The sequence below is a fragment of the Arvicanthis niloticus genome, chromosome 1 (genome assembly GCF_011762505.2).
Source record: "Arvicanthis niloticus isolate mArvNil1 chromosome 1, mArvNil1.pat.X, whole genome shotgun sequence".
Taxonomy (NCBI): Eukaryota; Metazoa; Chordata; class Mammalia; order Rodentia; family Muridae; genus Arvicanthis; species Arvicanthis niloticus.
Window position 1 is genome coordinate 95606445 of NC_047658.1, and position 27822 is coordinate 95634266.

The window sequence follows — 27822 nt, forward strand, 5'->3', positions numbered from 1 at the left end:
GTAAAGCAATTGGTAGGGTGGGACAGTATGTGGATGGTCAGAGGACTAACGTGGAGTGGGAGGCGGGGTCGGGGGAGGCGGCTTGAAGAAGAGTGTGCCAAAGGCAATGCTGGGCAAAGCTAAGCTGCACAGGAGATGATGGTTGGAGTGGATAGGAGGGCTTCCTCCCCAGTGAAGGAAGCAGTGTGTGCTGAAGTATGTACCAGGGAAAGTGAGGAATACTCCTTTGTGCACCAGACCAAGGCGGGTGGACTCGGTGGGTGCTTGAAAAGGCCTCTCTGGCTGCCTTATGGGCAAGAGACTTAGAGACAAGCTCAAAGGCTGGGGAACCCATAAGGACGCTGTGCAAGGATCCAGATGAGAGGGTAGGATGGCTGGGACTGAAGAAAAAGTCACAGAGTCAAGAAATACTTAGGAAGATAGAAATGGATGGTAGGAACAAAGGGGCAATTCTCGGACAAAGTGGGGGTGCGGGAGACATGACTTAAGACCATTTGCTACCCTTAGAGAGGACCAGGTTCCGTTCCTACAAGGAAGCTCTACGCATCTGTAACTACAGTTTCAGGGCATCCAATACCCTCTTCAGACCTCTGCAGGCACTGTACACCCATTGTACACACATAGTGTACACACATATAAGCAGGCTCATACATGTAAAATAAAACTTCCTTTTTTAAAAATAGGCATGGTAGGTGGTAGTGCATACCTTTAATATCAATACTTGGGAGGCAGAAATATATAGATAGACCATATCTTTAAAAAAAAAAATTCATAGCCAGGCAATGGTGGCACATGCCCTTGATCTCAGCAGAGACAGGTGGATCTCTATGAGTTCAAGGTCAGTCTGGTCTAATTGCTAGCTAGTTCTAGGACAGCCAGGGCCACACAAAGATATCTTGTCTTGAAAAACAAAAACAAACAAACAAAACAAAAACAACAAACAAAAAACCAAAACAAACTCACTTTGTATTCAGTCTTCAATAAATATTTGTCTTTATTCTCTAATTGAAGATGGACTCTGGACTTAGCCACGTGCTGGGTGGATTCAAGTGTAAAGTAGCGAACGACACTGGCCAGTGAGTGGATCTAAGAGTCTAGACCTTTCTTTTTTCTTTTTTCTTTTTTTTTTGGTTTTTCGAGACAGGGTTTCTCTGTATAGCCTTGGCTGTCCTGGAACTCACTCTGTAGACCAGGCTGGCCTCAAACTCAGAAATCCTCCTGCCGCCGCCGGGCAGTGGTGGCACATACCTTTAATCCCAGCACTTGGGAGGCAGAGGCCGGCGGATTTCTGAGTTCGAGGCCAGCCTGGTCTACAGAGTGAGTTCCAGGACAGCCAGGGCTACACAGAGAAACCCTGTCTCAAAAAAACAAAAACAAAAACAAAAAAAAAAAAAAAAAAAAAAAAAAGAAAAAAGAAACCATCCTGCCTCTGCCTCCCAAGTGTTGGGATTAAAGGTGTGCGACACCACTGCCTGGCTGAGTCTAGACCTTTCAATGTGACCATCAAATGATAAGTCAATACGCCCACATTTGGGCTTACACAGATAGGTGTGTTTGGTGACGCCAGTCAGTCTCTGAAGGCTAGCTGTTTGTTTGTTTGTTTGTTTGTTTGTTGTTGTTGTTTTCAAGACAGGGTTTCTCTGTGTAGTCCTGGCTGTCCTGGAACTCACTCTATAGACCAGGCTGGCCTCAAACTCAGAAATCTGCCTGCCTCTGCCTCCCAAATGCTGGGATTAAAGGTGTGTGCCACCACTGCCGGGCTCTAGCTGTGTTAATACGTATTCTGAGGCCTTGGGACTTCTAAGACAGTAAGAGGGCCTTTGGAAGTAAAAAAAATCAGCTTGTTGGAAATGGGAGCCCTCTAGTATTTGCTACAGAGTAAGAAATCTGAGGGGAAGAGGCCAGAGATGGTATCTTTGAAGGTCCCAGGACATTCTCTGAATCTGAGCTGGGAAATTGGACTCAGTATTAGTTCCAGGTGTTTCTGAAGCGAAGGAACGAGTCTCCATGCCTAAGACCCTAAGGTGGACCCTTCAAACATTCTCTCTCTGGAGGGTCCTGGGAACCAGAAGAGAAATGGGATCAGAAGTCGATTGCCATGTAAACAAGCACAACTGCAGGAGTTGGTTTGATCTTTATTTTCCAAATCAGAGTCTTTACCATTTAAAAACAAAACCAAACCAATCCCAGGGATTAAATATTTTAATGTTAGTCACTGTGCAAAAGTGTCTATGTAATAGAGAAAGCCAAGAGCACAAGCTGTCACTTCAGCCCTTGCTTCTTAAGTTTTCCAAAGCAGGCAGGTGAGTTTCCACAGCACATTCTTTTTGTTGTAACGTCAGATCAGCATTCCAGAACTTCTCAGGAGAAGTCCTAAGGCCTTTGAGAAAAAGTTATTAAAAACGTCACTGCAGGACGCCAGCGTTACTGAGTATTAGCGTACTTGGGAGTGGGGAAGAACTGGACTTTCCGAGTTTAAAAATGATTTAGTCCTTACACAGAGGCGGGGCCCCAGGCGTCAGCCCTTGGACTGCCAGCCCCGGGACACCCCACGCGGCACGAAAGAATGGTGGGGAGTCCGGAGACCGAAACCTGCCAGGAAGCACAAGGACACAGGTGCGCGTCCATCTGGCGCGAGACGCCCGGGTCTGGGACGCAGACAGGACATGGGTAGGGAGGGACAAGCAGAGAAGCCTAGGAGAAGGAGGGGCGGGTGACAAATCCCCGCCTCCGATCCCTCCCACAGTCCCGCCTCGCCGCGGTTATAGCCGATGACTCAGGGCGGAGCTCCGCATCCAACCCACGGCGGCCGCCAAGTTTTCTGGATGGGACCAGAAGTTTCTAGCCGGCCAGTTGCTGCCTTCTCTTTATCTCCTCCTTCCCCTTTGGCAGCTAGGAGGCTATTTCCAGACACTTCCACCCCTCTTCGGCCACGTCACCCAGTCCTTTAATTCATAAAGGTGCCCGGCGCCGGCTTCTCGGACACATCGGCTACACAGAAGTGCCCGCACTCCACGACCTCGTGACTCGCGCCCTAGCTCTGCGCCCCGGGCGGACCCCAACCCAGCATGAGCGCCGCCACCCAGTCGCCCGTGATGCAGATGGCGTCCGGCAACGGAGCCAGCGACCGAGACCCCCTGCCCCCGGGCTGGGAGATCAAGATCGACCCGCAGACCGGCTGGCCCTTCTTCGTGGACCACAACAGCCGCACCACGACGTGGAACGACCCGCGTGTGCCCCCCGAGGGCCCTAAGGTGAGTGGAGCTAGCCGTACCACCTCGACGGTGAAGGGGCCTGGTCGAGCCAGGGCTACGCGAGTCACCCCACCCCGCGCCCTGCTGCGCCAGGAGAGTCCCTAACCATATCCGCCCTGGACCGGCGTCGGGCCGCGGGGAGCCTCAGGCGGGGTGGCCTTGGAGGGCAGCCAGCGAGCTGCGACCCGCGTGGTGACATCGGGTGGATTTCCACAGCCTCTTGCGAAGGGCGAAGGGCAGTGGTGGCCTGAGCTGCCGCGTGCCGCGTCCCAGGGAAGGGCGACCGGCCTGATGAGCCGCTGAGGCCCAGGCCAGGCCCGGCCCGCCGCCGCCTCTCTGAACCGCGCGTCCGGTGCTGAGACCCTGGGCTCCCTCCGGTGCTGGTGGAGCACAGCCAGGTTTACAAGGCTGCTGAGTGGAGTCCTGTGGGGATTTCACCTTCAAGTTCAGAACTTAGTTGAGGGTTGTCTTGACTTTACTGGATCTTAGGCATAGAGTGACTCAGGAGGCTAGAGTAAATAAGTTTTTTTCCCTCATTAAACTTATTATTACTGGTTGAAACTGCTTTCAGTTAGAGGATATTCTGATACTACTACTTCTCTCTCTTTTAAAGATACTCTTTCTGACAGTTTCAAAACTAGAGATCGGACATTGTATCGCCATACCTAGCGCTTGCCTCACCTTGGAGAGAAAGAATGTATTTTTAATGGCGTGATGACTTGTTTTTGTCCTTTTCAAATACTGGAGATTTGTTACTAGAAACAGCTGAGAAGTCTTGTGACCAGCAGGTGTCTGCTTCATTTACATATATATTCAGGCTTGTGTACTTCAGTGTTAAGAGCAAGAAAATTTGAAAATACAAATTTGGAACGAAGCCCGGCCTGGTACAGGCCTGTCATCCTTGCACACAGGAGGCTGAGGCGGGAGGATCTTGAGTTCAAGTGTAGCATGGGCTCTATAACCAGAGTCTATCTCAAAAGTTATTAAGTAATTAAATTTGGAATGAAATTAGCCTGTGTTGCAAAATAAGACCCTATCTTTTAAAAAATCAATTACATTGTGATTGAAGAGCTTAAAAATACAAATTTAGGTAGGGTTTTTTGTTTGTTTTATTTTTTGCTTGTTTGTTTTTTGTTTTTGTTTTGAGACAGGGTTTCTCTGTGTAGTCCTGGCTAACCTGGAACTTACTCTGTAGTCCAGGCTGGCTTCGAACAGAGAAATCGGCCTGCCTCTGCCTCCCAAGTGCTGGGATTAAAGGCGTTTGCCACCACCACCCGGCCGTTTGTTTTATTTTTCGAGACTCGGGGTTTCTCTGTGTAGTTTTGGCTGGCCTGGAACTCATCCTGCCTCTGCTTTCTGAAGCATGAGCCGCTGCTACCAGGCCAAGTAGGATCTTTGAAAATATAATTAGCAGAAGTCATATTTAGTATAATGTTCAGTAATAATTTATGTAAATTTGGTCTTTTCAAAATGAAAAGTTTGGTAAAGTAAATACACTTTAAAATAGGACTCTAACTTGGGCCTGACCTGGTGGTCTACAGCTTTAATCTCAGCACTAGGAGGCAGAGGCAGGTGGGTCTCTGAGTTCAAGGCCAGCCTGGTCTACAGAGAAACGTTGCCTCAAACAACAAAACAAAACAAGAAGAAATACTTTAACTTTTGCTTTTTGGAAAAAATAAAAGCAGTAAAGTGTTTATATATTGTTTGGTATTTTCAAAAAATCAGCCAAATTAAAAATGCTTTATAAATCATTAACTTTGAAAATTCTAGTTTCGTTTTTGTGTGTCTGGTGCCAGGAATTGAACTCAGGTGCTAGCCTTGAGAACCTCAGACAAACATTTTCTTTACAACTATTGCTACAACTTTAGTATTCAGCAGTGAGCCACATACTTGGCAGTTTACATTTATAAGGAATTAATTGTATATCTATTTCTGGAAATTATTACTACTAGAGGCTATAATTTGGGGTGTATAATTGCTTGTATCTTTGTGCATGTATATCTGTTTCATCCATTATTGGGTAAAAGGTTCTCTTTTGAAGCTAGCTGTCCTCAGACTACATTGGAAATAGAAGCCCTCTAGTGCCGTGTACTTTGAGGCCTCCTTCCTCTGACTACAGGCACAATCTCAGCCCCCTAGCACCCTTCATTGGGAGTGAGGATCAAGTGTGAGTATATACATGCTGGTACTTAGCCAGCATGTTGGGATTTGCTGTAGCCACTAGGTAGATGCTTTAGACTAGGTTTTCATAAATCTGTTCAAGATAAAAAAAACAAAAAAACAAAAGGAATTAATATTACTTTTATCAAGCAAAAAGTACAAAATAGTAAATCAGATGTCTTGACCTTGAAAAAAAATCGAAAGTTTCACCATTATAGTTTTAAACTTGAGAGGTCCTTAGCAGTGTCCCCCTTCCTTCTGTATGAGGAAATGCAGAGAATTCGAGTGTGTTTCTGAAGGTCACCCATCTAGCAGCAGTAGCAGAGAGAGAGGGTCAAGTTAGACTGACCAGTTAGAAGAGGCTGTGTCTGTTCAGAAGTCAGAAGTGGCTTGCATTTTCTATGAAACGGAAGCATGCTGACCTCTGTGCTGTGCTAGCCTGGATTTTGATGGTAGGTTGTGACTAACTCAGGAGAAGGGTTTCCTTTACCAGATTAATTACTTGAGATAGATTTGCCAGCTTGGTACCAAAGCACAAATAGACAATGAGCATTTCAGTGGATGAATCAAATCCCTCAAGCTGTTGCTTGCTTTGAGCCTGGGCTTCACTGCTTTTAAACCCATGCATTGGTGGCCACAGAACATCTGTGTGACTGGGGCAGTTTCCCTTACTGCAGGCCACCAGGTCAGCTGGGAAGACCTTTAATATTTTTGGGTGTTTGTTTGTTTGTTGGGACAGGGTTTCTCTGTGTAGTCCTGGCTATCCAGGAACTCACTTTGTAGACCAGGCTGGCCTCGAACTCTGTCTTCCGAGTGCTGGGATTAAAGGCATCTGTCACTACTGTCTGGCAACCTTTAATAGTTTATATTAGAAATAGTCTTCATTATTTTTATGTATATTATGCCCATGTGTACCTGTACCCTTAGGGCCTGAAAGGGTGTTAGATTCCCTGGAGCTAGAGGTATAGGGGGTTGTGAGCCAACTTGTGAATGTTGGGACTCGAACTCACTCAGGTCTTTTTGGAGAACAGAAAACACTCCTAAATGCTGAGCCCCTGAAATACTCTAGCTCCTGAAAGCATAAGAGAAAGCCTCTGCCTCTAAAACAAAGGCCTATCTGGGAGAGCTAAGAGACCCTCAGAATATTCCCCTTGCCTAGGAAATGCTGTCAATCAACAAAGAGCCCTTTGCTGAGTTGGGAAGTCTGAGAAAGCATCTGGATATTTACAGTCAGAGCTGATAAAGACGAGTTCTTCTCAGAAAGAAGAAAATCACCAGCCCTTTGTGTTGTGTCCAGTCCTAAACTCTCAGAGTTGACTTTAGTTTTCTCTCATGTGGTTATAGCAAATCTTCTAGCGCTGTTTTTATACTAAACAAGTGACCCTCTGTGTCCCTAAGCCTGTTCCAGTTGGAGGCAATGATGTCCTCATGTAGACCCCTCTCTAAGCAGTCATGCTATGCCGCCATCTTACTTTTCTCCACATGTGGCCTTCTGCCAATGAGGGAGGTCCACACCAGCTGAGATCCCTTCTGTAGAGAGGTTAGTGTTCACTTTGGAGTCTAGAGATGCATGAGCCCTTGCAGCCTCTCCTCAGCATCTCTCTCTCATGAATAAACAGAGGCCAGGTACTCCAGAGTGCTGGTCCTTTACTAGGCAGACCATCCCAGAGCAGAGCCGTTCACATCTGAGGAGGATCTGGGGACTCACCATCCTGGCAGTCTCCAGGGTTTTGGCTCTTAATTCAGTTCAATTTAGTGTCTATGTGGCAGAGCACACATCATGGCATATATATAGAGGTGAATGGACAACCTGGCAGGAGGGTCCACCGTGTGGATTTTTGGGTGGAATCAGTCCTCAGGCGTGGTGGTAGGTGCCCTTACCCACTAAACCATCTTGAATGCCCTCCAGGGGAACATTTTAAGAATATACACACGGGGGGGGGGGGAATGGGTGGGGCTGGAGAGGCAGCTCAGCAGTTAATTGCACTTGCTGCTCTTGTAGGGGACCTGGGCTCACTTCCCAGCACCCGCATCAGGTAGCTCACTCTGGTTCCAGGGAACCTGATGCACAGACATATGTAAATACTCACACATAAAATAAACATAATCAATCCTTAAAAAGAATGTGCATTGTAGTTACTTGACCCATTCTGTTCCCACCTCATGTTGAATCAAATTATCCAGAAGGGGACCCAGAACTATGTAAGTTCAGAGGGCATTCTGGTGATTTTGCTTCTGGCATATTGGCCTTGAAAGCCACAGTCGCCCCTAGTCCCGTTTGGCACAGAGGGAGCCTCCTGCTTCACATCTGGCCTGCCAACACTCTCACGATGCCTGACTGCTGGAGGTGACCCAGGTTGTGGTGTGCTTAGGGAGCCCAGATACCCTGTGCACAGCGGCAGTGTGAGGAGACTGCCCTCCACCCAGGCCTGGAGCTTTTTTTTGCCTCCCTTTTGTCTTCCAGCATCTCACAATCACTTTGTTCTTAATTCTGTGAGGAGAACAGTCCTTTCACAGAAAATTGGAGATGTTTTTGAGTTATGATTGGAGTGGAGAGAACCATTTATTCTGCTTCAGGCTCAGCAGAGCCTCCTGTTATCTCTCAAAGATTAGGTCATTTTGCTCTTTCTACATCGATCATCGGCCACTGCACCTCTTAGCAGAGTCAGGAAATGAGCGGCTCTTTCCCCTCCTCACCTTTCCAGCAAGCTGCAGTCAGGGCTGGAAAGCGGTTTGGTGGGAGAGGATCAGGAGCACAGCCACGTGCCTCAGAAGGGTGCTCATCCAAGACCTTCATTTTCCCTCTAAAGAACAGCCTGTGTGTTTGGCTTGCACAAGAACTAACTGCGCCTCCCAGGACACAATTTGTCCCCCATTTTGTGAAGTAGATTTGCCCTTTATGAGGGTAGACTACGTACACAGAAGAACTGTGGCTGTGTTTGACGTTAGCCAGGACTGGGAAAGCTTAAAATGTTGGATGCTGTCAGGGCTGGTGGTGAGTCAGAAAGCCTCATACCACCCGTGAGGCTTGATTAGCACTGTCGCAGTTTCTGGAATGGCACATGGTTTCCTTATATAAACCACTCTACATGTTTAGTACTGTTTATCGACATTTAAATTTTTTGTTCTGGTATCGTCCATCCAAAATAGGAAACCATACATGATCCAAATCTGTTCTGTTTTTTTTCTTCATGTTTTAATTTGCTTATATATAAATATATAAGAGGCCTTAGGTAGAAAAGCTGGGAGCTAAACACGGGTCTTGCTTCTCACGAGCCCTGGAGACCCTTTAGTATTGACAGACACTGCGTATCCTTGTTGGCCTGACTGTGCTGCTCTCCAGCCCTCTCCCCTTGCTTTGCACATAAATCTACTGCTGCCTCAGACCTGAAGGACTCCTTCCAGGCATCCGATCTTGGGCAGCACTTTGCACATACAGAAGCTGAATTCTGTCCATCATCTGGCACACATGAGGGTTTTTTTTTTTTTTTTTTTTTTTTTTTTTTTTGATAGCCAATATTACAAAGTCCTCCCTTATTTCTATGAAAAGTATTTTTGGGGTTTTGGTAGCTTTGGGGGAAGCCAGGCAGAGTGTGTGTGTGTGCTGTGTTTGTGTGTTTTAAAAACCTTGTCTCTTTAAATACTCCAGATAGCTCTTAGAAGTAGAAACTATTTTATGATGCAGAGGAATGTACCTGGCCTGTGGCTCTATAGAAAGGCTGGCCTGGTGTTCCTGCTTCTGGTCTTGTAGAAATGGCAGACATATTTACTTGTCTCGCCTCTCTCAGACCAGAAGCGGTCTGATCCTGCTCTAGATAGACTCGATGCTGTTCTAGTTTGGATCTCTTTTCTAAGTGGTGGGTTCTCTTGCTTTGCCCTTTTGGCTCACAACCCTGTTGAGTGTTCCAGGTAGAGTCTGTTTCTTCTCAACAGCCTTGCTTTGCCTAGGAGAATCTGTAGGCACAGGATGATGTCTCAATGGAGTGTAAACACAACATGGGTCTCTTCAGCAAACCCTCAGCACAGCCGTGATGTCCCTCGGCTCCCAAATGTCCCCCAGGGGCTTGTCCTGTTAGTCACTTTCTGAATGGCCTTTTCTGTACAGAGGTCAGTGCTGACTCCTGAGCCGAGCCCATCCTTACAGCTCTGGAGAAGCTGTTTTGTTCCCATCTGTGACACAGCATCTTCATCAGATCTGTAGGAGGGGGCTGGGAGCCGGCAGCAGCCAGACACTGCAGATCCGGAGCTGAGCAACAGCATCCGTGGCCCTAGCAAAGGAGTTTAATAATTTCTCTCTTGTGGCTGGCAGTAAGATCAGACACCCCGCATACAGAAATTCTTTACTGTCTATCCAGAACCTCTGAGAATCATAGATTTCTACCTGTCTGCATCAGAGAGAGCCTGTATACTGCATCAGTCTTCCCGAGTTCCCAGCATAGGGCTGGGTCCTTTGAACAAAGGCTTCCTACTGAAAATTTTTTGCATTTTCTTGAAAAGCAGTTCTCCCTACACCAAAGGAACTTCATCAGTATTTGTCAAAGTAGCAGTGTAGGTTTTTCCTGCCTCGGTTATTTAGGAATTTTTTTTCTTGGTCACTGAATAAGCAAGGAATGGATAGCTTTGGAAGGCAGCTGAGTGTGCGGTAGGAAAGTCCTTAGGGGATGGTTTCACCTTCCAGGTTAGGTTAGCAGGCTGTTTACATCCAAGCAAGGCCCCTTCATCTGAGGTGCAGCTGGAATGTCTTCCTCCATAGCACCCTGTGATGGCAAAGTCTTCAAGCCATGGTGACTGAGAACAGAGGCAGAAGTCTGCTTGCTGGTCCTGCCCCGACTGGGCCAATGACTCAGCACCAGGCTGTGGCTCCCTGACTTGGAGCATATCCAAACTGAGTGCTTCAGGTCTGAGCCTCAGCCCAGGAAGAGACAGATGCTGTTCCTCTTGCTTTTTTTTTTTTTTTTTTTTTTTTCTTTCCTGGGAAAGATGAAGGGTTTGGGGAGGTCACACAGAAATGTCAACACACAGCATCGCAGGAGTGGCAGGCAAAATGCTAGGGAAAGAGTTGCGTAGCCAGCCTTACCTGACAAACCTGGGTTCCGGAGATCTTGAGCAAACTGCATGCCCTCCACTGGCATGTTTCTTCAGTAAGTGGACGCAGCAAGTGCCACACTTACAGGGCTGAGAGAGTCAAAGGAGACAGATAGTGCACGGAGAGTGCTTCTTTCAAAGCTTGACCTGAAGCCCGTGTATCATTCCGAGAGATGTTTACCATGAAGTGGGAAGGTCATTGTAGATAGGCATCCAGCTGACCTTCCCATACAGCAGGGCAGCCGTGAGTCAGACAACAGATAGGCCTGAAGTCCTGTCTCTGACAAGCTTGTCCCAAATTTAGCTGATTATCCCTTGGTGTCCAGATAACCCTCAGAACCCTGACCTGGACTTCCCGTGCCCCTGTGAGTATTGTATTTAGGTCCACAGTAACTTGGAACACAGTAGGGGATTGGGTGAATGCTTCTGGACTTTCTGGAGCCCCCGTCAGGCTCCTTTGCTTAATAGGTAGGCTTGTTCATTTACACCAGGGTCAGACAGGAGGGGACACAACAGTGTTCTGCATGGAACTCTTCATTATTCAGCCCTGGATCCTAAAGAAGAGGTTGTCTGCTGTTGTCTCTGTAGGCCTGAGAACAATGCCAGGCAGGAACCAGGAGCCCAGTTGATGGCTGGGAATAAGGGGCTGAGATTGTTAGTGTCAGAAGAAGCTAAAAGGCTTTGTGACAGAGACCATTGTGTTTTCTTTTTGTCTGGAACAAGACAAAGGAAGTTTGTGGAAATGTTCCAGGCACAAGGAGGCTGTTATTGATCTCTTTAAATTCAGTTTGCTTCCCAGAGTGGAGATTCAGGTACTTTTCCATCTGCATTGATTAAAGCAAGTGGTTTTCTTTTCCCCTAACAGGAAGTAAGTACCTGATTTTTTTTCCCCTGAAGCTGTGAGTTTAGGAGCCAAGTGTCCCTTGATTGGGCTTCTTCACACAGCTGTGACTTGAGGTCCATTCCATTCCTATATCTGCCGGATGGAATACCAGGGGAGAGTCCCAGGGTTGGGAAATTGAGGAGGCTGGAGGCAGGCTATGGGTCCCCAGCACTCCCTCCAGCAGCTGCTAATGGTTATCCTTGTCCAAGGACCATGTGTGGGCTCCTCTGAGGGATATAGTAAGGATGTTGGGATGCCAGCAGATGCTCTGCTACCAAGCCAACCTTCACTCAGTTTCAGGATGTGTGAGGGAGCCCCGTTCCATGCATTTACAATGCTGTTTCCCAGCAGTAAGGTTTTGCGTGTAAGCTCCTCCCCCCAAGTAGCTGACTAGCCTCTTTGAAAGAAGAGGGGTCAAGGCTTTAGGTTTGTAGGGTACCTAGTTGGCCCTGTTTACTTCCCAGTAGGTTCTCAGCATAGACAGTGACATTCTTACTAACTAGTCTCCAAAGACTGAGACAAAAGGGCTTTTAATTCTAACAGACTCATTACCAATCTGACAAGAGCCACCAAGGAACCGGGTTTTGCAATGCTAAGCCCAACCCAATCTCTTAGTCCATCAGCAACTGTGGAATGAAGGCACATGATTGTGTAAGGCAGGGAGTAGTTCATTGTTTACAAAGACTTTCTCATGCCTTACTTCACTAACTTTCAAAAACAGCCATTTGAGGTGGCACATGTCTAATCCGCTTGCTTCGGAGATAAGAGGCAGGAAGATCATGAGTTCAAGACCATCCTCGGGTACACAGCAATTTCAAGGCCAATTTGAACGATGTCAGAATCTATTTAAAACATAAAAATGTTAGAAACCCCTGGAAGATAAGGAAATTTTATGGCTGGGAGCTGAGTCTGTTATAGCAAATTCTGTTCAAGGCCGATGAGCTACAGAGAAGTGTTGGGAGCCCAGCATGGCAGCTTATGGACCAGGGCTCAGCCCATTCGTTTCTGTTAATGTAGACACAGCTGCAAAGACAAACACTACAGGTTTCATGTTCTAAAACACAGGGACAACCCTTTTATTAATCCTAGGATAAAGTGTTTCTATTTGAATAACTGGCATATCAGAGCAGGCCTCTAATCACTTGTGACTCATGGTGACCTGTGACTCAAAGTTTTGTGGCCAACACAGACCCTACTATCTTTTTTTTTTTTTTTTACAGATTTATTCATAATTATTTTTGTTTTTGATTATTTATGTGTTGTGAGTATATGTTGGTGTGTGTGGGTCCACTCACTTGCAGAGGCCAAAGAGGGCATTGGATCCCTTGGAGCTGGGATTACAGGCTATTGTGTGACAGATGTGGCTGCTGGGAACTGGACACTGGTCCTCTGCAATGGCAGAACAGACTCTAACTGCTGAGCCATCTCTCTTTAGCCCCATGACCTTTTTTGACTTACAAAGAGTCCCAGAACAAAACCTATCCCATTGGAAGTGCTGTGAGTGGACTTGAGTGGCATGTGGGTCTGTCTGGCGTCTTACTCTGAATTTGCCCCAAATCTCTTAAACCCCCAGAAGTGGTAGAGAGCCCATGTAACAACTCGGGGGGAGCTAGGAATAACTTTGAGCTTGGTTGTGGGAATGCATACCTGCTTATGTATCACACTGATAAGTCATTTATGTGGCCTCTTGGACGAAACAAAAGGCTGTTCTGGGTTATTGAAGCTCAGGTGTCTGCGGAGGTAAGAGTTCTGTTCAGTGGCCGCTGCCTGACAGAGTTGTGCCAAGCTGCTTCATTTCTGCCCAGCTCCCGACTCCACTGGGAGACCCACAGTCTCTCTTTCAAGCCTCTGTCTCTCTCATTGGTGTTAGAGGAGGTTTTGAAGCATTGTTAGCAAAACTCAACAGCTGACCTGGGTGAGAGCTCTTCTGGCCTAAAAACCCAGTTAGTGGAATTGGTGTTCTACTTAAAACTCTAGGGCTCCAGTTGGAAGTGCTGATCCCAGCCATTGCTGCTGTTACCATGGTAACGGGAGCTGTGGTTTGTAGGCATCAGGCCAGCTTTTGTTCTGTTTTGGTTTTGGGTTTTTTTTTTTTCAAGCCCACTTTATTAAGAGCCAGTGTTATTAAGCCCATTCCCAGGGTTTGGAGGGCCACCTACTCAGTGTTCAGGGAACCAGCTATGGTTGGGTCAAAGGCCAACTCTTCACATTGTCTGTGACAATGAGTGTGCCAGCTCATGGTGTGCTGAACACCTCCCTAACAGGTGCCCAAGAGCTGTCCCCCACCGTGCTTCTAAGATATGAGGGCAAGGGTGAGGTTGAGCCTTGTCTTAATTTGGGATATAAAACTGAGGTACTTTGAGTTCTTGGAGTTTCTGACAAATTCAGGCATGCTCATGGTGGTGTGACCAGAGATGAGTTCTAGCAATTTCTGATGCATACCTCAGATCCTTCTTCATACCAGCCTCCTAGGCCCTCTCACCCAGTCAAGTAAGAAGTGCTTGGGGTGGAGGTAGAGCCTCCATTATTTTTATCTTTTCCTGGGTGCGCCATTGTCTCCTACAGTCTGAGAACCAAGATTTTGTAGACTGTCCCTGGGCCACCCCTGAGGTATCTCAGGAGGGTGTGTTAACTGTAACACATGGGTAGGGCAGGAGGCAGGCCAAGTGCAGTCTTTTTGTCAGTAACTTTGCACTTATTGCACACCTGCAGACAAACCCAAAACTCACCGAACTCAGCCTGTTTCCAGGGTTTCTCTAATAATGTCTTGTATGTATTGATTTTTTTTTTTCCCTGTGATTATTATTCTGGCTTTCTCGTGGAGTTGTTTGGTGCCCTTAGATAGCCTCAGGATTTTAATGCAGCATGCAAACACCAGTAAAATTAACACATTCATTTATCAGTTAATGTGGTCAGATAAGAAAGTCAGACCCTGAGGCTCTCATTTCCTAATTAGACTTTGTATGTCTTCCTGATGTCCTCAGCCAAAGATAAGAATAAACTAGCTTGATCTGCGGGGAGGTCACCAGAAGGAGGGGGAGATTCACAGGCTATGCTTGGTAGCTGTGCTTGTGCCCTGTCCCTGCCTTGTGACGACACAAACACTGCTTCTCCTAACCCAGAAAGGGAAGATTCCTGGGGTCCCTGATTGCAGTTAGGACGGTAGAGGCTGTGAGTCTTACCTGAAAGATACTGGTCTGACCGAGAAGCCTTTGGATGTGAACTTGAACTTGAGGATACCTCTGAGGGAACCAAAGGGATATGTTTAAATAGTGTTCAAGAGCAATTACAAGTGTTATACATTTTCTTTTATTGTTCTGGCAACACACACACACCCAAGACCAAAGAGGACACCAGTGCGGACCTTGCTCTGGCTCTGGTTATTATTGAAGTGAGGGTATTATTGACCTATCCTGTGAATTCAGTTGACTTTTCGTTTTGTTTTGGTTTTTTTTTGTTTGTTTGTTTTTCGAGACAGGGTTTCTCTGTATAGCCTTGGCTGTCCTGGAACTCACTCTGTAGACCAGGCTGGCCTCAAATTCAGGAATCTGCCTGCCTCTGCCTCCCAAGTGCTGGGATTACAGGCGTGCGCCACCACTGCCTGGCTTCAGTTGACTTTTCAAAACACTTTTTTTTTTTCCCCAGACAAGACACAACAGAGGGATAAAAGGGAGCCTAGAACTTCTAGGGCACAGCTCTCCCAGTGATGATGGTTCTCTGTCACTTGGTATATGTAGGTGACTAACTCACACAGATCCAAGAGACTCAGGACTAGAAGGAAAAGCAGCCTCGGGCCAGGCTTACCTGGATGGTCATCCCTGCTTTAGAGCTAATGCCACCCAGCTCTGCCATTTTCTTTTTTTTTTTTTTTTTTTTTGGTTTTTCGAGACAGGGTTTCTCTGTATAGCCTTAGCTGTCCTGGAACTCACTCAGTAGACCAGGCTGGCCTTGAACTCAGAAATCCGCCTGCCTCTGCCTCCCAAGTGCTGGGATTAAAGGCGTGCGCCACCACCGCCCGGCTCCAGCTCTGCCATTTTTAGTTGACTCCAAGCTGAAGACCAGCATCTTGGTGGAGGTTCCCTCTCTGTTCACATCCTTCCGGCTGCAGAGGGTTCCCTGCCTCCTGCTCGCTTCTCTTTCCCATCTCTGCCCTGCATGCTCTCAGTCCTCACTGATCTCTGACTTCTTCCTGCGAGTCCTGATGTGCCTCCTTTTCTTCCACACCTTCCTTTCTCCTCTGTGGTTCCTCTTATCCTGTGGAGGCGTCTGTTCATAACCCTCTGCGGTTCAGCATCTCAGGCTTACCGTATGCCTTCCTTCCCGGATTCAGACCTACCACTTCCAGAAGGACTTGGGTTGAGTGCTTGTTGCCTCTCCTGTCCGAGTCCCTGTGTGAGCTGGATGGGGCTTCCTCTTCCATTCCGTTTGCTTTTTCAGCTGAGGTACAAAACACAAATGAGCAGCATTAAGATGCCAGATCTTCAGAGCCTTTGATATAACCAGGCCTGACTGTGAGAGACATGAGCAGGGGTGTGCAGTAAGGGCCTGCAGAAGAGTGTAGCATTTCGTTGGGTGTGTATACATACCCAGGAATATACACCACCCAGATACAGAGAATATTTTCATTAACTCAAGGCTCCTTCCATAACCTTCCAAGCCAGTGAGCCATAGATGACCGTGTAGATTTCTGTCACCATCAGTTAGCTTTGTCCTTCATTCTGGGTTCCTTTGTTGCCTGGGAGTCTCTTGTATCTCTTCAGGAAGAGAACTCCTAATTTGTTCCAGGCCTTCTGCATATCTCTAAGTGTGTCTTAAAATTTCCCCCAAGGGCTGTAGAGATGGCTCAGGAGTTATGACTACCTTCTGCTTTTGCAGAGGACCCACATTCAGTTCCCAACACCTATGTTGAACAACTCACAACTGCTGTTAGCTATAGCTCAGGGGATCTGATGCCCTCTTCAGCCCTCCCACATAGTCAACACGTTTTAAAGCCAGGCGTGGCAGTGCACACCTTTAATCCCAGCACTTGGGAGGCAATCAGATCTCTGAGTTAGTTCCAGGACAGCCAGGGCTGCATAGAGAAACCTTGTCTCAAAAAACAAAAACAAAAAACCCCCTCCTGCCTGGAGAGATGGCTCAACAATTAAGCGCACTGGATGCTCTTACTGAGAATAGAGGTTAATTCCCAGCACCCACATGGCGGCCCACAGCTGTTTGTAACTTCAGTCCCCGAGGAGCCAGTGCTTTTTTCTGGCCTCTGAGAATACTGTGTACACATGATACACATTAATGCAAGAAGTACAAACTTGGGCTGGAGAGACGGCTTAGAGGTTAAGAGCACTGACTGTTCTTCCAGAGGTCCTGAGTTCAATTCCCAGCAAGCACATGGTGGCTCACAACCATCTGTGATGGGATCCCGATACCCACTTCTGGTGTGTCTGAAGAGACAGTGACAATGTACTCACATACATTAAATAAATAAATCTTTTTTTTAAAAAAAGTACAAACTCTAAAACATTTAAAAATTAAAAAAAAAAAAAATCAGAAAGTCACTCCTGGAATCACACCTCTCACTTGTAATCCTGTACTCTGGCTCAAGCAAGATCAGAAATTTGAGGTTAGCCTGGGCTACATGTGAGGCCCTATTGCAAACAGCCTCACCATAGTTGTATAGGGCACTTGTAGCCTGCTTTGTTTTACAGAAGAAGAAATGAAGGCTTACAGGGGGAAGGGATTTATCCACGCTCACTGTTAATTAACAGTAGTAGAAATGAGCTTGGATCCAGCTAGACTAGCTTCCCCTGTGGGACGGTCCCACCTTTCCCTTGTACCTCAGCTTCCCCTTCTTTCCTGTTTGGTCCATGCATGGACTTGTCTGGTTTTGGAGCAGGGTCTCATGTAGTCCAGGCTGACCTCAAACTCAGTATGTAGCTGGAGATGACCTTGAACTTGTGACCTTCCTGCTTCTACCTCCAAAGTGCTGGGGTTGTCTATGTATACCACTGTGCCTGGTTTCATGCGGTAGTTGGAGTTGAGCCCAGGATTTCCTTGCATGCTACTTGAGCAGTCTACCAAGTGAGCTACATCCCCAGCCCTTAACTTGTCTTATAAACTCCTTATTTGCAAGGGTCAGATCTTGTTGATGATCCCTGGCGCCTGAGTAGTAGCTTGATATTCACCGGAAGTTGTAGATGAGGCTAGCTCAGGCCTTCTAGGTGCCTGGCTCTGAGGAGTAGGTAGTGGCTGAGGCTTTGTTCATGGCCAGAACAAAGAGTAAACTGCAGGCAGTTCCCAAAAAACATATGACAGGACTGTGCAAAATCTGATTTCAACTGGAAAGAAGGGTCCTATCCTCAAGAGTAGACACATTGCCTAGAAAATATGTTATGACAGGATTCTTTGTTATCTCTTGCCAATTCCCTATGGTGCATGCCTCATGGGTTCTTTTCTCTGTGAGAGGCCTGGATCTACTCCCAGCTCTTGGGTGACCTGAGAGTTAAGCAAGCTGAAATAATGCTGGTGTCCCGAGCACGTGGGTATTCTAATCTGAGAGTACCAAGTGCCTGTCTGCCCCTCTCCCCAAGGACAATGTGACACCCTTGCCTTTTCTGTATTTTGGAGGCCCTCCAGGGGCAAGGTCTCAGCAGGAGAGAGGCAGTGGATAAGCCTGAAAGAGACACATTCCAGGGCCAGCCACCTGGTGTCCAGACCTGTATATAAATATAAAACATGGCACAATTAATGGCCTTTTCACTCAAAATGCAAACCAACCCTCAGGGTCGAATCTGTCCTTAACCACCCTGGGCTCACAGATTCTCAGCTTTTGACATTTGTTTGCCATTTGGAGAGTTACCTCACTGAAGAAGGCTTACTCTCCTAAACACCAACTTAGTCAGATTTGTACAAGTGACACAGCACAGCTCTCCTTGTCTGTGAAAAGACTCTCCTGTTCAGGAGACAGTCAGAGGCTGAGTTGCACAGCCTCTGGTGGGAGAGAGATGTCATTGCCCAGTGAGTGGCTGACCGGCCTCAGTGTCTGAAATAAGATCTGCCCAGAGGTACATCTGGATCTTGGCCTTCCCAAGGGTCCCAAAATAGCCAGGCCTCTAAAGGAACAACTTCATGAGAGGACACAAGAAGGACCCCCAACTGTTCTTGACCCAAATAGGGTTTATTGTATCGAAGGGGAAAAGGTTCTGTGGTGCTTCCTTAAAGCATGTCAAGGAAAAATTTATTGGGACTACTGAGACAGACCATGGCTGCTAGCATAGGGAGAAATGAGCTCAGCTCCCTGTTAAGCGCAGACAAGGCACAGTGTGGGACATGTGGATAGCATAGTATTCAAGGGGAAAAACTGATCAAAGGCAAAGGGGATTCCAACCAAACTGACCTAACCGGATTCTGACAAGCCAAGGGTGACAGACGGACAGGCGCCTGGGGAGGATTGGAGGTGGATAGACCTGAGCTATCTATCCACCATGGTGGGCTGAGAACGAGGGGGCTCTGATTGACTTGATTTAGCTGTTCTTTTACAACAATCGCTGGATTTTTCAAGGAAACACACAGATGGGCCTAGGAGAAAGCCCAGTAGCCTTGCTATAGAATTAGCCAGGCAGAGGCTCTTAGGAGTTGGCCTTGTAAGACTGGCGAGTAATCCCCGGGGTTTGTTCTCTTCTTGAACCACTTCTGCATTCCAGTGCATCTCCCTTTCTTGCAGCTTGTTCTAAAAATAATTCCAAGGAGCTAGCTACACACACACACACACACACACACACACACACACACCAGCACAGATAACACACATTCACAGAGCACACACAACACACAGAACAGGGCACACACAGCACACAACACAAGACAGCACACAACACACACACACAGAGCACAGACAACGCACACACACAGAGCACAGACAACGCACACACACAGAGCACAGACAACGCACACACACAGAGCACAGACAACGCACACACACAGAGCACAGACAACGCACACACACAGAGCACAGACAACGCACACACACAGAGCACAGACAACGCACACACACAGAGCACAGACAACACACACACACAGAGCACAGACAATGCACACACACAGAGCACAGACAACGCACACACACAGAACACAGACAACGCACACACACAGAGCACAGACAACGCACACACACAGAGCACAGACAACGCACACACACAGAGCACAGACAACGCACACACACAGAGCACAGACAACGCACACACACAGAGCACAGACAACGCACACACACAGAGCACAGACAACGCACACACACAGAGCACAGACAACGCACACACACAGAGCACAGACAACACACACACACAGAGCACAGACAACGCACACACACAGAGCACAGACAACGCACACACACAGAGCACAGACAACGCACACACACAGAGCACAGACAACGCACACACACAGAGCACAGACAACGCACACACACAGAGCACAGACAACGCACACACACAGAGCACAGACAACGCACACACACAGAGCACAGACAACGCACACACACAGAGCACAGACAACACACACACACAGAGCACAGACAACGCACACACACAGAGCACAGACAACGCACACACAGAGCACAGACAACGCACACAGCACAACACAAGCGTACATCTTTTTTTCCAGAAAGATTTTCAAGTTACTTTCTGTGTAGATCAAATACAAGCCATGTAGATGAAAAATAAGAGGGCTTATTGGCTGGCAGCTGAGAAGTTTGCTGCTGCAGTTTATTTCGTAACTGGAGTTGAGTCTTCCTGGGATCACCTGATTTCAGCCTCTGAGAATGCGCAGGGGTGATGTGCCGCTGTATACTGTCCACACTGCTGTCATCCAGGAAAAAAAAAACCTGTCTTGCCACTGTGGGAAACAGACCTCTCTTATACTTCAGACTGACACTTTGACTTCTTGGTGTGCCTCGAGATAGGTTTTATCATTTAGTCCCGACCAGCCTAGAACTCACTTTGTAGATCAGAATGGCCTCAGAGTCACAGAAACCCACCCGCTTCTACCTCTCAGGTCCTGGGATTAAAGGCATAACCACCATTCCTAGTCCCCCTAAATCTTAAAGTGTCGTTCACACAGTAGACTGTGAATCTGGAGAAAACAGAGCCAGTGAAGTGGTCTTGTCCCCTGTGTTCAGCTAGACTGGCTGAACTGTGAGGCCCAAATCACTCAGGAAGATCAGAGCCCCTCAGCACTATCCTTCTTCTCAGGGACCTCTCCGCCCCGTTTCTAACCAGTCTTTGTGTTTCTCTTTACTTTATGTTAGGAAACTGCATCATCTGCCAACGGCCCTTCCCGTGATGGCTCCAGGCTTCTGCCCACTAGGGAAGGCCACCCCATATACCCCCAGCTCCGACCAGGCTACATTCCCATTCCTGTCCTCCATGAAGGCTCCGAGAACCGGCAGCCACACCTTTTCCATGCCTATTCCCAGCCTGGAGTGCAGCGATTTCGAACTGAGGCAGCAGCAGCCGCTCCACAGAGGTCCCAGTCTCCTTTGCGTGGCGGCATGACAGAAGCCACCCAGACAGATAAACAGTGTGGACAGGTGCCGGCAGCTGCCTCAGCTCAGCCCCCGACTGCCCATGGACCTGAGGTAAGAAGAGACCCAGAGACCCAGTTCGTGCTGGGCCAGTGAACCTACCTGGTAGTACACAGGACTCACAGCCTGCAGGCTCAGTGGTTCTCGTTGCAGAGGTGGTTGGCAGCCTCTCGTTGTCCCTGTATCTTACACGTGTATTCTTCAGATGACCAGAGATCACATGGCTTGTTTTTGTAGTAGAATTGGCACCAACATGGTAACTGTATGATTGAAATGCACAGAGGTAGAGGCCTCACAGCTTGGATCAACTGCCTGGCTTCTTCCATCAGTGTTTATATTTACACTGGGCTCTCTGCAGAGAGAGCTCTGAGTTACTCTGTTCTGTCTTTTCGGACGGACATCAACCATTTGGACCTATGCTGGGGATGAAATCCAGATGGCATCTCTGTCTTCAGGGCATGCCACTAAAGGAAATGTAGCATTGAGTCAGAAGGGCAAACAGCTTTAGACTTGAGCCCTGGCGCTCACCATTTTGAGGTTTGTTGCTAGTGAAAGAAGGTTGCTCACTCCATTCTGAGCTGAGGTTGTGGCCAACAGACCGGGTAGGGTTGCTAAGTAGTTATGCCTTCCTTATCCGTCCTCCTCTCTGCAGCTCGTCTTGGGTCCATTGGCACAGTTCTTGAGGATAAGCCCTCATTTCCTGCATGTGTCAGAGTCCTGATTGTTTTTGTCCTCTACTTGTGTTCGCCTTCACCACTGGGGGTGATAACCCATAGTTAATGTGGAATATTGGAGGTCTCTCTCCTTTCTTGGAATGGGTTTCCTACATCTGTAATGTTCCTCCAGTACAACACACCGGTCAGAGATCTTGGAAAATGTAAGCCAACAGGGCCTTTAGAGTAGGGAACCACCTGGAGAGCCATTTTCCTCACCTTCTAGATGAACAGAAAGGGACCTGGCCTGCACCCAGACACAGGCAGCTTCCAGATGCTTCACTGCATTCTGCAATAAGAGGTTAAGCGGAAAGGAGACATTCAATAACAACAAACACAGCGGCCCACACTCTTCCTGTGCAGGCTGCTGCCTGCCAACGCACAGGCACAGATGCATCCAGTTAATCCTCAAAGCAACCCGTGAGCTGGGTAGGCAGGCTGGCCTTCTCCCATGTTTCAGACACGGCGCAGAGAACTGTCGAGCTCCCAAGTGTTTGAACCCTGGCTCTTTTATTTCAGAGCTCCCGCCTGTGTGTCCTAGGCAGGTGCTCTCCCAGGGAGCTATGTCCTCAGCTCCCATGGTCTTAATACCGTATTTGTTAAGTGGAGTGGTGCTGAAGATTGAAACCAGGGTCTCAGACACACCGAGCACCTGCTCCCTCACAGAAGGACACACAGCTCTTATCCTCACACTTTGAAAATGTTTATAGCAGGAGGGATTTGGGGGATGTGTTCTCCTGGCCAGGTGGTGTCTGGTGGATATTTGGAGTGCCAGGGGCAGTGGGGTCATTCACTCATGGCACTGTGCCTCTGCCCTTTGTCTCTTGCAGCGATCTCAGTCTCCAGCTGCCTCTGACTGCTCATCCTCATCCTCCTCAGCCAGCCTGCCCTCTTCCGGCAGGAGCAGTCTGGGTAGCCATCAGCTCCCCAGGGGCTACATACCCATCCCCGTGATACATGAGCAGAACATCACCCGGCCAGCAGCTCAGCCCTCTTTCCACCAAGCCCAGAAGACCCACTACCCAGCTCAGCAGGGTGAATACCAGCCCCAGCAGCCTGTATACCACAAGATCCAGGGCGATGACTGGGAGCCCCGGACACTTCGGGCTGCATCTCCATTCAGGTCACCTGTCAGAGGAGCATCCAGCCGGGAAGGCTCTCCAGCCAGAAGTGGCACACCGGTTCACTGCCCATCACCCATCCGTGTGCACACAGTAGTTGACAGGCCTCAGGTATGGGGAGTCAGTGGTTGACAGAAATGCAGATGGCTGAGGCAGGCTGAGAGGTTCTGCAGATGCCCCCCCTCCCCCACCCCACCCCCCATCCCTCAAAGCTTGGCCTCCTCAGTATAGCACAGCTGGAGTCAGGCAGAATTCTAGAAGTTGCTGATCTTTGAAAATGCAGGGCAGGAACTGTTGAAGCATCTGTAGTCAGTCTCCACGGCAGAAGGGAGAGCCTGTGGTGATGCTGTCACTCAGTGCCGTCACTCTCACCTCTATGACCATGTTCCTTAATGTGCACCCTACCTTTCCTGGTCTCCCTATCCCCCCCCCCCCACACACACACACTTAGGGTGTGCTCTCCAGTTTAAGAGGTACATTGTTTGTTTCTATTCTACAAGGCATTCTCTTGATCCCTCTGGGAATTTGCTCAGGCTGGACCTGTTCTATAAAACACCAGCGCAGTCCCTCATCCCCTTGCCTTCCCAGGGGTTGGCCCACCTGGTCTCTCTCCTAAAGGCAACTCCCTCCATGCCTGGCACCAGTTTCTTAGGATTCAGTATGTGATTGTTCTGTGCAGACCAGATGGCCCTCTAAGCTCTTAATCTCTGAGCCTGACAGCAAGGGACATTCCCCCACCCTTTCTGCAGTAGGGTACTGTGGCCCTTGGCTGACACATTGGTGGACAGTAGTGGAAAGCCATCCTGGTCTGGTGAATATCATGGACACAGCCCTGCTCATCCTCCAGCAAAGCTAGGGAGAGATATTACTGAAACCCGACAGCCTGCAGCTCAGAGGCAGGACACTCAGTGTCACTGGACTCTCAGCTGTAACACTGAGCAGCTGAATTACTCCTTATCACAGTTTTAAAAATGAAATCTCCCTGTGAGAGATTTCCAAAAATCCAAAGGTGCAATGTCTTTCTCTTACAAACAGTGATATTATCTAAGTCCCCGAAACAACCCTCCATTTTTGTTTGTATTTGCATGTGTGTGGTATGCAATGTACGTGATGCATGTTTTGTGCATGTACACGCACATCCTTGTGAAGGCCCATGGTTGATGTAAGTCTACCTTTTACATTGAGGCAGGGTCTCTCACTTGAACCCAGTGCTTGCCAGTACAACTAGTCTAGCTGGCCAGCAACCTGAGCACTCGGATTATAGGTGGACCACCACACCCATCCAGCTGTGTGCCTGGGGTCTAAACGCTGGTCTTTACATGTATGCAGCAGGTATTTGACCTGCTGAGTTATCTCCCCTGCACTGTCTTTAGCTTTTTTATTTGGAAACAATTTCAACCTTTCTGAAGAGCTGTAAGACTCATACAGAGAAGTCCCATGTGCCCTTCACCTGAGTTCACTGTTTTGTTTTGCTTTATTGAGATGGTCTCTCATGCAACCCAGGCTGGCTTCAAAGGTGCTGTATGTCTGAGGATGACTTTGAACTTCTGATCCTCTTGCTTTTGTTTCTGTAGTGCTGGGGTTACAAGATGTACCACTGGGCTGGGTTCATGTGGTGCTAGTATCACACCCAAGGCCTTTTACACACTACTAGTCAAACACCAGCAATTGAGTTATATCCCTGGTGCCCCCTGCTATCCCCAGTGTTGCTCTCATTCTCTGTCATTTCTTTGTCATCTACTTACTTTAACTGCACAAGAATTACTTGCAAATATCATGCCCTTTTACTTCTGGATACTTCAGCAAATATTTTCCCTAAGAAATACAACCATTAGAAATATGGCCAGATTCTGGAAATTTAATATTCTTCCAATAGCATATTATCCAGTTTACCATCCACTTTCAAATTTCCTACCCAGCACTTTTCCCATTTGGGATCTGATCCAGGAGTGCGAACACTGACTTTAGACGTCACTTCTCTGTAGTCTCTGGCATGGTTCCTCAGCCTCTCGATCTTTTCATGACCTTGACATTTCTGAAGAGCAGGGGACACCCTTTCCTAAGTTTATCCTTACACAGCCTTCCATTGCTTTTAAAACCCACAGTGGAATGGCTGCCAGGAGGCATGGTGAGTAGTGGGGGCTGATGTTGACCAGAGAGCGGTTGGTGGAAACGGAGCATGCCAGTGAGCTAGCCACCCGCTCAGGATTCATCCTTGGATTCAGTAGCCCTAAATCAGGGCTGCCCCATTCCCCGTAGTCAGTGAGGGAGCGTGTAATCCTAGTTCCACCTCCACTGACCTTGACGGTGGCAGCCTTTCTCTTATATCTTGTTCAAAGAACTGGTTTTTTAGAGCTTTCAAGGATTTAACTTATCTGAACATTAAAGCAGAATTAATACTTTTACTTGGGATGAAGTAGTATGACGTTTCTTCCCGGTTGATGAAACTGGGGCATGTGAGGGTTTTGGAGTCCGGGTATTCATTTAGTTGCTAGAAGAACCCTTCTCGGTTCTTGTTTGGAGCATAGTTGATATTCTAAAATATGACCTTGACCTCCAGTCTCTGGAAGGGCTGTGCAGCCAGATGCCAGTGTAAGGCATCATATCACAGCGTTGCATCAATATGCAGGGCCCAAATTCTTCCAGGGTTAACTATTTTGAGCATCTTGCTTGTTTTCAAAGAACAAACAACAAATTGGTCTGAGCAGAAACCATTAGGCTGCTACAAGTCACCCAGCAGGGCACCCAGGAGCTGAGACTTTGTACAGCAAGACCTGGCCAAGGGCTGAAATGGAGTCAGTCAGAAATTGCTCTGAGCAAACCCCACTGAGCAGCTAGCATGCTGTTTCATTTTTGAAAATTATAGTGGCTTGCTTTTCTTTGCCTGTAAGACTGTCATCTCTCTACAGAAAACAAGCAGGTAGTGAGCCAATCACTGGAGGCTTAGCATATAATTTGGTCACATTCATGATCAACATCCAGTTTGCATTTTGGCTATTGGCTGCCCTTAAAAAGATCCCAGTATGGGCATAGAGAAATGGCTCAGCTCTTACGTTTAGTTCCCAGAGCTTGTGTGAGTACCTCACAACTTCCTGTTGCTCCAGTTCCAGGAAATCTGACTCCTTCTGACTTCTTTTTTATGAACATCATTTTCTAGACTCCGTGGATAAAGAGCTTGCAAGCCTGACAGTCTGAGTTTAGTTCTTGAAACCCACAGAGAGGTAGAAGGAGAGAACTCTGCAAGTTGTCCTCTGAGATCCACGTGTACACATGGCACAAGTGCCTGCAAACACACGATTAAAAGTTATTTCCAGCTTTCTTGCTTTTATTTCTTTGCTTGCTATTAATTATGAACTATTGCTTTAGACAGCTATTAAAAGTTGGTGTCCTCTTTTCTTAACAGCCCATGACCCCTCGAGAGCCTCCACCTGTTACCCAACCCGAAAACAAACCAGAAAGTAAGCCAGGCCCATCTGGACCAGATCTCCCTCCTGGACACATCCCCATTCAAGTGATCCGCAGGGAGGCAGACTCTAAGCCTGTTTCCCAGAAGCCACCTCCTCCTGCTGAGAAAGTGGAAGTGAAGGTTTCCTCTACCCCAATTCCTTGTCCTTCTCCCAGCCCCGCCCCGTCTGCTGTCCCTTCTTCCCCCAAGAATGTGGCTGCAGAACAGAAGGCGACCCCCAGCCCTGCCCCTGCAGAAGCTGCAGCCCCCAAATCAGGAGAAGCTGAAGCCCCAGCTAAGCATCCAGGTGTGCTGAAAGTGGAAGCCATCCTGGAGAAGGTGCAAGGGCTGGAGCAGGCTGTAGACAACTTTGAAGGCAAGAAGACTGATAAAAAATACCTGATGATTGAAGAGTATTTGACCAAAGAGCTGCTGGCCCTGGATTCCGTAGACCCTGAAGGACGAGCTGATGTGCGTCAGGCCAGGAGAGATGGCGTCAGGAAGGTTCAGACCATCTTAGAAAAACTCGAGCAGAAAGCAATCGATGTCCCGGGTCAAGTACAAGTCTATGAACTCCAGCCCAGCAACCTAGAGTCTGAGCAGCCACTGCAGGAAATCATGGGCGCCATGACAGTTGACAAGGATAAGAAAGGTCCTGAAAACAAAGATCCACAAACTGAAAGCCAACAGCTAGAAGCCAAAGCAGCCATGCCTCCAAATCTCAGCAGCACAGCAGACTCAGCTGGCAACCCAGTGGCTCCCTAGTGTCCCCTGGGACCATGCTGTAGAGACTTTTAAGTTGCATGCACAGCCGGACTTGCAGTCAGCTGGTTGTCATTATTCATAGCCGCTTGGTATGCAGTAACTTGGGTGGAGGTAAAGCACTAACAACGGGGGCTTTTCTTCCTTATTCTTATCTGTATAAATAAACAGTTGCCTGTTCCAGAAGTCTAACCTCTCTGCTTGTCTGGGAGCCCTTTTTGTGCATGGATACGGCGATTTAGCCATGGCTGTGGGCTATCTTCCTGTCAGCTCTGGATTGGAGGGGTTTTAGGTTTTGAGGGATAGACAGAGAATTACAGGAATATGAAACCCATTTTTGAGACATGTTGCCATTTTGATGAGATAACCTTCATCTCGTTACTGAAATATCTAACTTCAGCTAGAATTCGATATGCAAGGAGCCATAGGAATAGCTATATGTTGGAATGGCTTTAATGTTGTTACATTTGGGGGGGGGTGGAAAATAAAGTGATTATATAACTGTCAAGATGGTTTTTGTGGTTTCTAAAAGTTTGAAGAGTGGCAAGTAGCATCAAGGTTGTTCCAGTGGGTGAGGTGAGGACCCCATATAAAAAGATGGGCACAAATAAGCCCATGGGCCTACTAACAAGCTCAGTGAGAGTGTTCTTGCCTCAAACAATGAGGTAAAGAACAATTGAGGGCAAGGGCTGCAGCTCATGTTGGCCTCGTGTCCTCTTCACACAGGTGTGTGCACACACATGAAAACACAGCAGAAGATTGTCCCTGACTTTAGTCAAATGGTAGACACATTTATAAAGCAGTTCTTATCTGGAGCTCGGGAGGACTTGG

General features: G+C 47.8%; 1 protein-coding gene across 1 annotated transcript; it reads left to right on the forward strand.

Annotated features, from left to right (window-relative positions):
- The first annotated feature begins 2783 nt into the window (after positions 1 to 2783).
- Positions 2784 to 27499, forward strand: Bag3 (BAG cochaperone 3). Its single transcript, XM_034508347.2, has 4 exons — positions 2784 to 3254; positions 20675 to 21004; positions 22494 to 22895; positions 26188 to 27499. Exons 1-4 carry the CDS (start codon positions 3069 to 3071, stop codon positions 26992 to 26994), a joined length of 1725 nt encoding a protein of 574 aa, XP_034364238.1. The 5' UTR covers positions 2784 to 3068; the 3' UTR covers positions 26995 to 27499.
- Positions 27500 to 27822: the final 323 nt, after the last annotated feature.